At 38.4% G+C, this 16,370-nt stretch overlaps 1 protein-coding gene across 1 annotated transcript in view; it reads left to right on the top strand.

The window, feature by feature from the left end:
- TRPA1 (transient receptor potential cation channel subfamily A member 1) overlaps nt 1-15,199 on the top strand; it is a 56,533-nt gene extending 41,334 nt beyond the window's left edge. The window contains exons 15-27 of the mRNA XM_068983764.1: nt 63-156; nt 2,059-2,118; nt 2,645-2,743; nt 4,439-4,509; nt 5,098-5,260; nt 6,414-6,503; nt 8,261-8,430; nt 8,988-9,117; nt 9,762-9,944; nt 11,823-11,891; nt 12,238-12,351; nt 14,071-14,171; nt 14,995-15,199. Of these exons, the coding sequence (XP_068839865.1) occupies nt 63-156; nt 2,059-2,118; nt 2,645-2,743; nt 4,439-4,509; nt 5,098-5,260; nt 6,414-6,503; nt 8,261-8,430; nt 8,988-9,117; nt 9,762-9,944; nt 11,823-11,891; nt 12,238-12,351; nt 14,071-14,171; nt 14,995-15,199 (1,549 nt within the window). The remainder of the gene's footprint in view (nt 1-62; nt 157-2,058; nt 2,119-2,644; nt 2,744-4,438; nt 4,510-5,097; nt 5,261-6,413; nt 6,504-8,260; nt 8,431-8,987; nt 9,118-9,761; nt 9,945-11,822; nt 11,892-12,237; nt 12,352-14,070; nt 14,172-14,994) is intronic.
- The last annotated feature ends 1,171 nt before the right edge of the window (nt 15,200-16,370 follow it).

Below are 16,370 nucleotides of genomic sequence, written 5' to 3'. Positions count from 1 at the left end.
TGGTAGTTCTGTTGTTGCACACAACAGACAGTTTAAGAATTGTGTTTATTATTTTTTTACAGATGGGGAGAGTGTTTCAAGGTTTTTAATCATTGTTCTCCTACGAATAGATGTCCAGTCATAGAACTGGTAGAATACCTCCCTGAATGCATGAAAGTAAGTTCTAAAAACAAAATTCCTCTGGGTATATGCTTGGCATGTAATAAAATGTGAGGATTTATTGTTGTAATCACAACCTAAACATAGTAATTTCCATCTCTAAAATTAAGCGTTTAGTTTTATATAGGCTACAAGGGAATCTAGCCAACAAATTTAAGAAGGACCTACTTGGATTAAAAAATCTTATTAGTGGTTATGTGCAATGTAGGAAAATATGTTAAACATATTTTTTTATTCAAACAATCCAAGTCTAGAGCAGAGAGCACTAGAGGAGGTTGCCAGCTGAATAAAGCCTCTAGATGTGGGGGTTTGGGGGCATGCATGTTATTGTTTCAAATTTGCATTTATTAGTTGTGAACATGATTTCAGATTTTCTCACTCAGTAATTCCAGTTGTTTGGATCTGTCCTAATGAATAATCAGATGTATAGACAGATTTATGTGCAATGATGCTTCCTGCAGCATTATGAATAATAATAAAAAGTTATATTCACATATGGAAAACATAGAAATTATTCCAAAATGCTAATAGGAATTACAGTTGTGATTATGATTTGGTTTTTCTTTTCTTCTTCATGTTACCATATATTTTCTAGTTCATTTTCTATAATGACTTGGTATTATTTTAGTATTATGAATATTTTTTTTTAACTAGGGGGAATTAAAAGTCTTTTAGTTTAGCCTCACATCACACATTTGTGTAACATACACAATTCTTCCATGACCTTCTCCTTTCTCTGGCAGCCCAGCCTTCAGTTTGCCAGTGCTGGCTATTACAAATCTTTCAAACTGTAATTGCCAGGCCTGTGTCTGGTTCTTCCCTGCACAGCACAATTGACTGGACTTGTCTTTCTTTTTCATGATGTCTGTTATGATTCCTAGTACTGCTGCTGGGTCATCAACAGAGACTGCCTCAAAATTTTTAAGTTGCCTTGGTGCTTGAGACCAGCCAGGACAGGCATGCCCTCTCAATGGGGCCTGAGTTCCTGTGTCTCCCCTTCAGGGTGCTGTCTAACCCTCTACCCTTGTGTGCTGCAGGTAGGGTTGACCAGATGTCCCAGGAACTCCAAGGACCTACTGATGGGGTTACCTGGGGCCTTGTGTCCACATCTGGTTTCAGGAGGGCAGACTGACTGGGCAGAATTTCTTTCTCAGGATCATGATTTGGGGCCACCAGAAAGGTCGCAGCACACAGATTTGGGGTTACTCAAATTGTTTATGTAGTAGACAGGAACCCCCACAAAATATCTGTCCCTACACTTCCCAGGGGAGGATCTAATGCTTAACTCTTAAGTGATTTCTCCCTTAACTGAGCATCTCGAGGGCCTCCAACTGCTTGTCATTGTAATATCCATGGTCTAACATTCTGTCCACACCACTTTGGATGTGAACTTTGTCACTGTTGCTCAGTAAGCCAGGTACAGAAGCAAACACAATATTCCAGGATCAGGTGATACAGAAGAAGCAACCTAGACTGTGGGAAGAACTCAGGACTCAGCTGAAAGGTCTCAGTTAGAGACAATTAAGTTACCACTAGAAGATGCTAAGCAAAGGAATCCTCAATCATCCACATATTTTATAGGAACCCAGAAAGACATCAAGTTTTAGGCAAAGCAAATGGAATATTTCTTACCTAAAATTTAGTAAATGCAATTTCATTCTCAGGTGTGTATTTTTCTATATCACTTGGTATTGCTGAGGCATGCAGTGGTACGTGTTAATACTTCATGTTTTAGACTTTGTTCCTGAATGACTTAGATCATAGTGTACGAGTCTTTGAGGTACAAGAAGCAAAGGAAGGGGAAAGTAATATCGTGGGTATTATTTTAGAAATGGGACCAAATACCATCTTGGATATAGTCTCCTGCCCAATAGCTTTGTCAGTCTTTCTCTCTCAAAGGTACTTTTAGATTTTTGCGTCATGCCCTCCACAGAAGACAAGTCCTCCCAAGACTACCATGTAAGTTTATTTTATCATAATAACTTGAAATGCATTCTAACTCTTTAAGGAATAGTAAAAATAATGTTACTAGAACTCCAGAATCTCAAAAGACGGTAATTGTCTTCATTTCTCATATTATTATATTATCTACTTATGAGATAATTTTTCCCTCGGATCTTCAGTTTTCTCTCATGGATTAATTGTTTCTAATAGTTTTATTTAGCCTTATTATTTATATCTTTATATTTTCTTGTGTAATATTGCCTGAAGAATGAAATTCTAAAAGATCTAAGTGGTCTTTCTAGAAGACTTTTTTTCCCCCACAACTAGAGAGTTATTTAGAAAGGAATCAAATACCCTGTTGGCACATTTATTTTTTGAAATGAATATAGAATAGCTTATTTACTTTTCTTCAGGTTAAATGGCTCAACTTTATTTGAATCACTTAATTTTCAAATGATAGGGTTTGCATATTTGATGTGTTAAGAAGGACTTTGGGGGCCTATGCTAGACTGCAATTTTTAAAAATTGTTATCTTCTACAGATCGAGTATAATTTCACATATCTTCAGTGTCCATTAGAATTCACCAAAAAAGGAACACCTGTACAGGACGTCGTATATGAGCCTCTTTTAACTCTCAATGTAAGTCCACTATTTTCCTTAATCAGGTAGTTTCTACATGAATTCTGTAATGTTTTGGTATGATAGTGCCAGGAAGGAGTCTAGAGAGAATTCCAGATTTACAGTTTGATCTCTGTGTATGCCATGCAGCCTAATTCTTTATTTGTTAGTAGAGAAAGCAATCATACAAAATGATTGTAACTTGGTGCCCTTAAAGTTCCACACTGTTGATCACCTTAGTCCTAATGGTCATGCTAGATGTGCCCAACCCAGAATCCAATAAACCGTAAACAACACAGGCTGACCATCAGCGTCTGCTCCCGCCTCCATCCACTTCAATGCAGACATACATATATAAGAGTTTCCAATAGTGTAAAACCCCAGGAAAATGCAGGGGGTGACAGTTTACAGTCATCGATTCCAAATTCAGCTAACCACTGGCCTCCAGGGTAAGCGCAAACCTCTCAGCAGCTCTTATATCCTTCTGGAAGAGTGAACCCAATCTGAAAGCAGGCACTAATCACACAGTTTGGACCCAAATTTCCCAAGAGACTGGATCCAAACCAGTTCTTATTCCAAAGAGTGCTTTTACATTTCTTGTAAGTGAGGTCTTGAAAGCCATGCAGACAATCTGCTTCAGGGTAAACCAGGAGTTTCAAACTCAAATAACTGCAGAGGAAAACAGGTATCAGATGAGTGGGTTTCTGGTCTAAAAGGACAGCAGCTACTAGTTTCAACAGATTTTAGCCACGTGGAGCAGCAGACTTGTGGTGTAAGTATTGGCAACACAAAAGCTTGTGAGCATGTGGGAGAAAACATATTTGAAGGCTGGATGGCAAATGGTGGTGTAGGATCCATATCTACTTTCTCTAATATAGTAACTGAACCACATGTGACTGCTTAAATGAAAATTAATGAAAATTAAAATAAAGTTAAAAATTCATTACTTTATTTGCAGTAGCCATGTTTCAAGCCCTCAGAAGCCTATGTGGCTTGTAGCTCTTCTGCTCAACAGCATAGATATAGAAATTTTCGTCACTGCAGAAAGTTCCATTGGACAGCACTGTTCTAGATCAATTAAGAACTTTCATTTACTTTAAATGAGTTCATTTCCCTACGTGGAAGGCTTTGATACAGACCATGGTACCAGCCATCACCTAATGTGAAATTTAAAAGGCTGGCTGATGGGAATTCCTGGCTGTCCAGTGGTTAAGACTTCCCCTCCCAAGGCAGGGGGTATGCCAGTTCACCAGTTCAATCCCTGGTTGGGGAGTTAAGATTCCACAGGCCTCATGGCCAAAAAAAGCAAAACATAAAAAAAGAAACAATATTGTAACAAATTCAATAAAGATTTCAAAAATTGTCCACGTCAGAAAAAAAAAAAAATCTTTAAAAGGCTCACTGAGGACTTGGAGTGTGAAGGAAGAGGAGACATGTGGATTTAATGCCCGTAAGACTGGTGATGACAGCTGACTCTCACATCTGTTCCATGCAAATCATTTTAGCATCTGTAGGAAATGGTTCTCTCTAGCTTGTGTTTTTTTTTAAAGAAACATATTCTTGATAGAATTTTTGATTTTTCAAATTTTCTAAAATAAGCAAGTGTTGTTTTGATAAAAATCAAAATAAAGTTATAAAGCCAGCAAACAAAAAGCTGAGTTTATACTCAAGAGTTTAATGTGATTGTATTTTTATTGATCTTTCCTTATTTCTCAGGCAATGGTGCAACATAACCGCATAGAGCTTCTCAACCACCCTGTGTGTAAAGAATACTTACTTATGAAATGGTGGGTATTAAGTAGCGTTTCTTTTGAATGTTGCTCTCATTAAATTCATTAAAAATCTTGCAAAACAAAAAATAAACTGACCCAGTAATATTTGATTGTTAAAAAATCTTCTAAATAATTATTTAATGGTATCGGAATACTTTATATTTTATTACTTTTAATGTTTTATACTTTAAAAAAGAAATATGTCAAAGGCAAATTTTGGTATTAAAAATGTTGATATTAATTTATCTTTAGCATTAAATGAAATATTTGGGGGGATCATTATATAAAACACAAAGAAGCATTCCCGGGCTCTGCAGTTTAGCAGACAATGAAGTAACTAGAGTATCCCTGGGAAGAGCATTCAACCTGGAGTCAGAGCTAAAGTTCCTTCCATTAACTGGTGAGAGATTTTAAGTAAGTCATAATTTCGTAGGAAGTTGTGATTCCTTTTCTGGAAATGAAAAAGGTGAATTCTAAAATCTTTCAAGTTCAATGAACTTATCAAATGCATTTCCAGAAGAGACTATAACTCCTCTTTCTGCAGGTATCTTAACTGAATATTTGTGGTTGAAACACTGAGTGTGGTTTGCTTATGTTTTGTAGGTTGGCTTATGGGTTTAGAGCCCATGTTTTGAACCTAGGATCTTACTGTCTTGGTCTGTTTCCCATGACCTTTCTTGTTGTCAGTATCAGACCAGGTATGGCTTTCAACTCAACTGGAATCATCAATGAAACTAGTGACCATTCAGAAATTTTAGACACCAAGGTATCTTCAATTGGTTTTTATATTCCAACTTTTTAAAACAAGAGACTTTCAGAACTGTGGGCATTTTTTCTTTAAAAATACTTTAACCTCAGAATAAATCTGAACTATCAAGACTTTGTTTAGTACAAAGAGTTTATAGAATTCATATATGCAGCAACTTCTAAAACCCTTTGTAGAATGAGACGGAATGTAAATAAATAGATCAATAAATGAGCTTATCAACTAACAAAAGGAATTGACATGTATGAGAGCCAATGCACCTCACATGTATAAGGTACATTGACATGTACCTAGCTTAGATGGGTGCTGAAGTATAAAAATTTAAAATAAGATATACAAGGAAGTAGGCTTCCCTGGTAGCTCAGCTGGTAAAGAATCTGCCTGCAATGCAGGAGACCCCGGTTAGATTTCTGCGTCAGGACAATCCCCTGGAGGAGAGGTAGGCTACCCACATCAGTATTCAAGGGCTCCCCTGGAGGATCAGATGGTAAAGAATCTGCCTTCAATGTGGGAGACCTGGATTCGCTCCCTGGGTTGGGAAGATCCCCTGGAGGAGGGCATGGCAACCCACTCCAGTATTCTGGCTTGGAGAATCCCCATGGACAGAGGAGCCTGGCAGGGTACAGTCCACGGGGTCGCAAAAAGTCGGACAGGGCTGAACAACTAAACATATACAGGGAAGCAGATTTCTAGCTGCCATGGATACTGGGGAGGGGGAAGTGATGCTTAGCAGGGATAGGATTTCCATTTGGAGGTGATGAAACAGGCATGGAACTAGGTAATAGTTGTATAACATTGTGAATGTACTTCATGCCACAGAATTATATGTATTAAAAGGTAACTCTATATGTAAAATGTAACATTTTTGAAATGTAAACTTTATGTTATATGTATTTTACCACAGTTAAAGACAATTATATAGATCTATAGATTCGTTTTCCTTTAGAATTCAATTGGCAACCTCTATTAATAAAGACATTATGAAATGACTGTGTTGTCTTTATATTGGCATCACAAGAGTTTTCTGTTTAAAGAAAAAATGGACAGTACCTAGAAATAAAAGCAGATAAAAACAAATGTTTAATAGTGAAAATGATGAAGAAAAGTGTTGTTTTCTTTGATATCCTTTATAACTTTGTCTTTTTTGTTTCAGAATTCCTACGCTATAAATTTCTGTATGATTTTAGTTTTGCTATCAAGTATATTAGGATACTGCAAAGAAGTGGCCCAAATTTTCCAACAGGTACATGATATGTTTTATATCTTTACAGTTGCAAATATTTTAATATGCAAAATATAGATTAATTGCTAAACTATTATTGAAGCAATTTATGTCAGAATAAAATCACATAGCTGGATGAATGTATAAATCAGATATACCAAGTATAAATTCTTCAAAATGTAGAAATTACATGATTTCAGATAAGGCTCCTGCATTGGATGGTGCCTATTTGATTTATCTGAAGCAAGTGGTTCCAGTTTTATTAGTATGTATGTGTCTACCCAGCTCTGATGAACTTTTGAAAGACTTTTTTCTCTGAGATATATTTCATATTTTGCTAACACAGATTTTTTCAATTTGATAATTTTAAATGTCACTCTTCACAGAAGTAATTTTAGGTGTAACTGTTTATTTGGCTTAAGACTCCATTTCAAATGGATCTTTGAATTCCTTTCCTAATAGAAAAGCTTTACTTTATTAGATAAAATTTCAAGTTAACAATGAAATTGGGGAAGCTTTTTATTGCATAATTTTTACAGGTGGCTCAGTGGTAAAGAATCCACCTGCCAATCCAGGAGACTCAGGTTTGATCCCTGGGTAGGGAAGATCCCTTGGAGAAGGAAATGGCAACCCACTCCAGTATTCTTACTTGAAATCCCAGGGACAGAGGAGCCTGACTGGCTACAGTCTGTGGGGTCACAAAGAGTCAGACATGACTTAGCAACTAGACAACAACAACAACAATGTCTTTTTAAACAGGTGAACACACATTCAGATCAGACCCAAGGTTTATATAAATTATGTGTAGGTCTTTGATGCAGTTGATAAATGGCATCAATCATTTATCTCTCAGTGTGGAAGCTTAAAGTCTTTCATTATTCATTTTTTGGTATAATTTTGTGTTCTTTATAAGTCATATAGCTTTTATACAATGCCTCATTTTCTGAAAGAATTTGCTATGTTACATGATATAAGCACAAGGATATTTGCATTAAAGAATGTTAGTAGTAATAATAGTACTTTGCATTTGTCTGATATTATACATCGCAAGTACACACACACACATACATACATACACATTTCCACTAAATTGTCACAATTCTGAGAGTTAAGACTATGTTGTTCCACTATTCCTTAAATGATTTCGGGCATATTATTTATTCTCTCTTGTCATTATTTTTATTTTTTAAAGACGAGGATTACAAATGATAGTTTATATTGAACTGTAAAGTTGTATGATTTCTCTATTAGTTTTGGTCTCCACAATTCCTTATTCATATGTAAATTTTCTACCCTATGGGAAATCTGATGCTCAAAACATGAAATATTTAAGAATAGATGACAACAAATCATTATGGTAATTAAGTCTTAGCACTGGCCCCAAACCTCCTTAGAAGCAGCTTTAGTTCATTATCCTGAGAAATCCACATGCATGTCTTTATATAGACAGAAAGGAATTACTAAAACAACTTGCAGCCCCCCAGGAGTTTCCTTAAGATGGAGTGAACTTTATGAGTAAAGCCTCAAAACTTATAGAATTGCTTAGGCTCCCAAAATGCCAGGTCAGCAGGAGAGGCCGGGGCACCTCTAATACTGATCTATACCCAAGACTCTGAGTTAAGTCCAGGATGGCAAGAGCTGCTGGCCCCTTGGTCCTAAACTTCTCACCAGCTGTAATGCCAGACAAATGTTGTTACTGGTTACATATATATAACCATCCATAAGTTTCCAGGTCTCAGGCTCTACATGTGGTAATTCTTTATTCTTTTCAACCCCAGAAAAGGAATTACTTTTTGGATAAGGACAACGCAGCTGAATGGACCATCTACACAACCAGCATCATATTTGTGTCGCCCTTGTTCATCAGGATACCAGCATATGTGCAGTGGCAGTGTGGAGCGGTTGCTATTTTCCTCTACTGGATGAACTTCTTATTGTATCTTCAGAGGTAAACCAGCTTGAGTGACTTCTACATCCTTCGTTGTTGTTGTTGTGTAGTCACTAAATCATGGCCGACTCTTTGCAACCCCATGAACTGTGGCCCACCAGGCTCCTCTGTCCATGGGAATTCCCAGGCAAGAATACTGAGTGGGTGGTCGTTTCCTTCTCCAGGGCATCTTCCTGACTCAGGGATAGACCCCACGTCTCTTGCGTCTCCTGCATTAGCAGGCAAATTCTTTACCACTTCACCACCTGGGAAGCCTGTAAGCAATTGGTAGCATTGATACTGGGAAGCTATGAAATAATTTTCAGTGGCCAAGTGGTAAAACAATTCAAGATAAACATTAGGAAGAAGTAAAACCAAAAGAAAACAGAGCAGTTTGACAGTTTGAAAATAAAAGGCTTGACTCTTCACAAATTCTTGTGTCCCTCTCTGAAAGTAGATGGCCTCAATGATCTCATCTATGAAACTTAGTACCTGGTGCCTCATAACTATTGACACTGAATGAAATTCAGTTTCAGCAGAAAAGTGAATAAATGTTGTAATTTTCAAAACGTCCCTAGATTTGAAAAGTGTGGAATTTTTATCGTGATGTTGGAGGTGATCATGAAAACTCTGTTGAAATCGACAATTGTGTTTGTCTTCCTTCTTGTGGCTTTTGGACTCTGCTTTTACGTGCTCCTGAATATCCAGGTGAGGTATTTGCATGAGTCGTTGATTTTGTTGCTGTGAATACTGGGAATACATATTTATACTTAAATCTTGATGGTGTACAAAATTCATAGTAACCTCACAATATTTGAATATTTTTATCTGATATAATAGCATTCACATGATTTTTATCACAGGGAAAAGTAAATGACTTTTTCCATTGTCAGAAAGTTTATGTCTAGTGCATGGTGATTTGTTATATGTGCAGAAAAGATCTTCCTGAGGACTTTTGTTGTTGCTGTTGTTGTTTAGTCACATCCGACTCTTTCACGACAATATGAACTGTAGGCCACCAGGCTCCTCTGTCTATGGGATTTCCCAGGCAAGGTTAATGGGGTGGGTTGCCATTTCCTCCTCCGGGGGATGTTCCCAACCTAGGGAATGAAGCTGTGTCTCCTGTTTGGCAGGCAGATTCTTTACCACTGAGCCGCCAAGGAAGCCGTTTTGATGACTTTACCACCAGTTTATTAGTATTGATAGTTCTTATCACTGTATTTCAGTAGCATACTCTTATGACTTTTTAAAAAAGTACTTTAAATGTGATTTCTATCATTTTACTCTCTAGGGAATTTTTTTTTTAATATATGCATTTCGAATTTCATTCTCCCCTTACTGTCTTTTCCCAGGATGCTTTCAGCTCTCCGTTCCTTTCTATAATGCAGACCTTCAGCATGATGCTAGGAGACATCAATTATCACGATGCCTTCCTAGAGCCATATTTGAAGGATGAATTGGAGTATCCACTTCTGTCCTTTGTACACCTTATCACATTCACCATGTTCGTCCCAATTGTCCTCATGAATTTACTTGTAAGTAATTTATCCTTTTGTTTGCTGTCAGCAGATCACTTGGGGCGTTTAAGAATGATAATGCTTTGTAGCCTCTTTTGTCTCCTTTCACGAAGGGAGAAAAGGAACTGCTATAAAATTCATTCATTCAACATTCATTAGTACTTGGGGCGAGCTAGGCAGTGTGAAGTTAGGGGATGCTAAGATGCATCTATTTAGCAAATATTTACCAAGAATCTACCAAAATGCCAGACGCTGATCCAGGCCCAACAGTGAACAAAACATACCAGTACCAAGCCCTGACATGATTATAAACTTGTCATGAAGATGAGTAGTAAACAAATAAATATGTAGCCTGACATCACCTCTAAATGCCATGAAGAAGTACAAAGTATCAACAGGGTAATAAAGAAATGATGAATGGTGAGTGCTGCTTTGCAGCTGGGCTGAGGGTCAGAGGTTAGGCAGAGACCTTCATGGAGTGGAAGATTAAGACCTCATCTCTGCCCTAGAATTTCTCATTGACCCTCTGGAGATTCAAGCAGGGAAGAGTCGCTCATGCAGAGGGCATCGGCAGCATTCAGCTGCCACCTCTGAGCCAGTCAGAGCCTGGATGCCCTCAGCAGACACAGGTGTTCTCTTCCACAGGGAGTCTGCTCCAGTCACGGGCATCTTGGTTGATGTAGACAGAGATACATCCCAATTCCGGGTCCATGGGGAACCTTCACTGGCAAAATTGTTACTGAATTTGTGACTGTCCATAGAAATAAATATTTATAGATAAATAAATGGACAAGCACACATTCAGTACATTTTGTCTGAATCTGACTGTACAGCAGAGACTGTGCTAGGCAGTGTTGATGGAAAAAAATAATAATACAGACTACGTAATGTTTTGATTCATGCTGTTGTTGAGTCACTAAGTCATGTCTGACTCTTGCAGTCCCATGGACTGTTCTAAGCACTGGGCATACGGTGGTGTCCTGGGCAGCCAGAGTCCTTCTCTCATGGAGTTCACTTGACTCTGAGCTCCTTGAGAGCATGGACTGGTTTTTTCTCTCTGGCTACCGCCTATAGAAGACTGATTTGGCATAGACATGTACGAAGTTCCTAACAGGTGATGAGAGAGTGAGTGAATGTAGCTGATTTAATTCAGGTTCAATAGAACTGAGCTGACAGCTTACCTCACTTAATTCTACCTAGCTGTGGATTTCTAGAGGGAGATTTTATCAGATCCTCACTCAGCTTTAAAGTGAACCTTTTCCTCCCCAAGTATGGAAGATATAAATTCCTTCCATTCCCTCAGTTTAATGTTTTAGCTTTTCCATGTTGTCAGGTCACTCTTGTTTCCCTCAAGTGCTCAACTCCTGGAGTTTGCAACCATTTTGCATGGCTACACCAATCCCAGGCTTCCCTTGTGGCTCAGCTGGTAAAGAACCTGCCTGCAATGTGCGAGATCTGGGTTTCTATCCCTGGATTGGGAAGATCCCCCGGAGAAGGGAAAGGCTACCCACTCCAGTATTCTGGCCTGGAGAATTCCATGGACTATATGTAGTCCGTGGGGTCTCAAAGAGTCGGACACGGCTGGGCGACTTTCACTTCACCCCTGTCTTGTCCAAAAGTAACATATTTTCATTTTAAGTTAAGATGAAGTGCAGATTAATCTGTGTGCCCTCACTTTTCATGAGAACACTTATGACTACTGGACCCACTGATGTGACCAGCACTGTTACAAAGGTCTACAGGCTTTTGCAGGTTTCTGTACGGTGTGTAAGCACAGTGTCTTGAGGCCCTGCTAGTAAATTGCAAGCCCACTCTGACTGTAGCCAAAGGAACAACACACACACTTTTAGATGAGTCATTAAACCAATAGTGGTTCGCTGCCCTGTTGTCCTTCAGATTGGTTTGGCAGTTGGTGACATTGCTGAGGTCCAGAAACATGCACTGTTGAAGAGAATTGCCATGCAGGTAAGTGTTATATTTATTTATTTCATTATGACTGACTGAACTCACTAATGACCTCCCAATTATTCAGGTATAAACACTGCTGATTTCTGAGAACACAGTTATTTAATACAGGTATTGTCTTAGCCCTGAGAGGTACCCCACCCTGCCGGTTTTTTGCGTCAGTGTAGCGCTCCTGCTCTGGTCTGAGAGTCAGTAATCATGACAAAGATTTTCCCCAACAATCTCAGCAGAGAAACTGGGTAATTGCCTGAGCCTCTCTCTATGTTGGCATTTGGCCAGCCAGGTAGTTAGAGGCTGGACCAAGAACGTCAGTGATTCTTATCAATAATTCCCAAACGTACTTTAGGTGGAACTTCACACCAGCTTGGAGAAGAAGCTGCCGCTCTGGTTCCTACACAAAGTTGATCAGAAATCCATCATCGTGTATCCCAACAGACCCAGATACAGCAGAGGGATATTAGTAAGTACATGTGATAAATACTGTCATCAGTCACATGATATTGGCATTCATTCATTGTGTTATCCCTAAGGGTGCCCGTTTATGGGCAAAGTTTCCGTCTTCCAAGTGGCTCATCCATAGCCTCTGTGTTAAATACGTACCACATCCCCCAGTGAGAGTAGGGAGTGGGTGGACCAGTGTAGGCATACTTCATTTGTTCTTCCTAGTCACGTGTGACTTACATATGTGTGAAGATATGTGTGTACATATATAGAATACATGTGTATATATAAACAGGTACTTACACACACAGGGAGAGTGTACATTACAGAAAATATACAAAGTGTCAAAGACTGAACAAGGCTATTGCATTATAATGGAAAAGGAACTTATACTAACAGTCAGAAGTACTGGATTCTAATTCTTTCTGAGTTCTTCATAGGTTGAGTTTCCATTCAGTTCAGTTCAGTTCAGTCACTCAGTCGTGTCCAACTCTTTGCATTTCCATTATGTAGTTATAAATGATAAGGTCAATCTCAGTATGGGCTTAGGCTTTATTCTGCACTACATTATTTTTGTTTGATTTCTCTCATAACTGCAGTTGCCATCACCACTGAAACACAGAAAGCTCAGCAGCTGATTCTCTGGCCTGGAGCTCATTGAGTTCCAGGCCCCTGTAGCCAACTGTCTATATGGCATCTTCTCTGGTGTATCTCCAAGGTACCTCAAATACTGCTGTTCAGAACAAACTCATGTAAAGCACACTTATGATCTCTACTCCTCTTGTTTCACCTCCTCTCAACATCCCCTACAGGGAGAGGGTGAAACCATTCCATCTTTTTCCAGACCTTCAAGTTTCACTGGATGTCAGCACCGTTCATTTGCCTGTGAGAGATGTCGTCCATCTCCTCTCCCTTTCTCACCTTCACACCCAGTCGATCCCGCATTTGGTCCACCTGACTTCCCCTGTGGCCTGTGCAAGTGGCCATCTTCTCTTGCCTAGATGACTACAGTTACCTCATTCCTGGTCATTTCACACCTGCCTTTGACCCTTTGCAGTGCACTGATGGTTTAAAAGACATTAAAAAACTAACACAATATTGTAAAGCAATTATCCTCCAATTAAAAATAAATAAATTTTAAAAATATTTAAGAAAAGCAAAAAATCCTATGATAAACCATTAGGGAGAAGAATATTAAAAAAGATTGTATATATAGGTATAATCAAATCACTTTGCTGTAGAGCGGGAATTAACAACATTGTAAATCAACTACATTTCAATAAAAATAAATAAATAAGAAAAAAGACACTAAAAAAAAAAAGTCTATTCCAGAAATTTCCCCATGTGACATTAAGTTGTGTTGGATAATGGTACAAAGCAGTTTGAAAGAAATAACAACCAATCATGTGTGGAATACCAGTATTTGTGTTGGATGTTTTTAATGAGAAAACATGGTTCAGTCATACCTTTTCCTAAACAATCTCCTATTCCAGTTTATTCCATCTTCTATACTAACTATACATCTTATACATCCCTCAGTTACATGTGTGACTTCATTTTATGGCTGTTTATATTTGTCTATTTCTATCAAGAGGCTGTGAGCTCCTTGAGGGCCATGATTGTGTCTCTGAATATTTGTGCTGGCATGCCCGCCTTGTAGCTGACTGATGGCACCTGTTCAGGAACAAGTTCCTGAATGGAGTTCTACCTGAATAACTATTAATCTCTTATCCCATAGCGTGGTGTATTTCATTATATCTTTTGCCCCCATGAAACGAGACAAGAAATACCAAATGTTGATACATCTTTAGAAACAGAAATAATGAAGCAAAAGTACCGGTATGTATTTTTCCTTTTATCTGTATTTTTAAAATTTAACACTCTAAATAATGATGAATAGTAAAAGTCTATATTGTCTAATTGTGTTTATCTGTATTGTCATGCTTTAATTGATGATGTGGCTAGTATACTGAGAATTTTGAGACTGTTTCTTTTTAGACCCAACAACTGATTTGCTGCTACTGACAGATCATTTTTCCCAACAGTATCCTAAACTGCGTTCTTCATCAGCTGTCTGAATTTTTACATCAAAACTCTAGAAGCTTTGAGGATCCCTGGAGAAACTATGCAGTGTTCAGTGGTGAAGCCTGAGGGCTTCAGGGCTAATTTACCTGCTTTCAAAGACCTACTCAACTGTTTTCTAACTGCATGACCCTAGGCAAGGCGTTTAACCTTCCTGTGCAACTAACTGTTTTAATCTCTAAAATGGGGATGAAAATTAAACTTGGGAGAACCACTTAAACTTTTAAAATATGTATTCATTAAGAGGATCATGACTAGTGAAAGTGATAGTCACTCAGTCGAGTCCAACTCTTTTCTACCTTATGGACTGTAGCCTGCCAGGCTCCTCTGTCCATGGGATTTCTGTCCATATTCTTTCCAGGCAAGAATACTGGAGTGGAGTGCATTTGCCTTCTCCAGAGGATCTTCCGAACCCAGGGACTGAATGCAGATGTCCTGCACTGCAGGCAGATTCTTGACCATCTGAGCCACCAGGGAAGGCCTTGGGACAGTTAACTGGATCTAGAACCCAGTAGGCTTTCTGTACTCAAGGACTGAAAGGATGATTGGAAATTAACCCATGAAATGTGTTTCCTTTCAGGCTGAAGGATCTCGGTTCTCTTCTGGAAAAACAGCACGAGCTTATTAAACTCATCATTCAGAAGATGGAAATCATCTCTGAGACAGAGGATGAAGATTACCACAGTTCTTTTCAGGACAGGTTTAAGAAACAGCAGTTAGAACAAAGGAATAGCAAATGGAATTGTGTTTTGAGGGCAGTAAAGGCAAAAACACACAGCCCTTAAGTATTAGTTGTGCAACTGTGCAACGGGTTCCTGATGGTCAGATGGGGGGTTATGTGACTTACTGGGTCTACATTCCAATTTGACAAGAGTGAAGAAAAAGCAGAAATGTGATTCTGATTTCACTATTTGTGAAATCATGGTTCCTGTATTCTATATAAAAGGTAGACTCTCTGTTTCTCTTCATATTTTCTGCCAGTCACCATGTACAGGGATTATCCTTGCTAATAAGTTCAGGTTGGACTTTACCTCGAATTATTTGAGTGGGTAGAAAGCTCATTTACTAGAACACACATTGTAATGATAAGGAGTAATATGTGTAATAACTATTAAGCTAGAATACAAATATCAATACTGGATCCCTGCTTAATAATTTACAGTAGGGAAATGCATTAGACAATGAAGTATTGTATTAGATCCTACCACTTGGTGTTAAAACGCTGGGTTGAAAAACTCTGTGCTTGGAACCCTGTGTGCTGTGTTCCCACCAGAATAGATTCCCCACCTTCAGGCTGCTCCTAACACACCTGATGTCACTTTGAGATGAGGCCCCAATTAATAGACCTTCTGTTATACATGAATTTTACTATATGTAGCATCTGTTATTTCTGTATATTTTGTTGCTGCTGCTGATAATAAATGTAAAATCTATATAGTCACCCCAATTATTGTGTAAGCCTTCTATTATTAATACGTTTATTTTTGAGATTTGCAAAAACACCTCCATCATCTATGTCCTTTTTCTTTTGATGTCCAGTACAAAGTATGATCAACGCCTCATCATTGATCTTTCAAAGTCCTTCTCTTGTTTCATTTTCCTCTTCGCCTCAAGTCTCATGGTACTCTCCACCCAGGAAACACCCTCTTTAATGAACGTGTTTGACTGGGTATGCATTTTTGTGTTGTGTTGAACAGTGTTAAGCTTGGGGTGTGTTTTTACTTACATGGGTGATTTTCTATGCTCTCTCTTCTTGTTCTTACTTATATATATATATATATATATATTATTTATATTGTATATCCTCCAGTATATATTATGAAAGAAACAGACCTAGAGAACAGACTTGTGAACATGGCAGAGGAAGGAGAGGTTGAGACGAATTGAGAGAGTAGAATTGAAACATATACATTACCATATGTAAAACAGATAGCTAATGGGAAGAGCACCAAAGAA

The sequence above is a fragment of the Capricornis sumatraensis genome, chromosome 11 (assembly GCF_032405125.1).
Source record: "Capricornis sumatraensis isolate serow.1 chromosome 11, serow.2, whole genome shotgun sequence".
NCBI lineage: Eukaryota > Metazoa > Chordata > Mammalia > Artiodactyla > Bovidae > Capricornis > Capricornis sumatraensis.
This window is presented reverse-complemented; position numbering and strand designations above follow the sequence as displayed.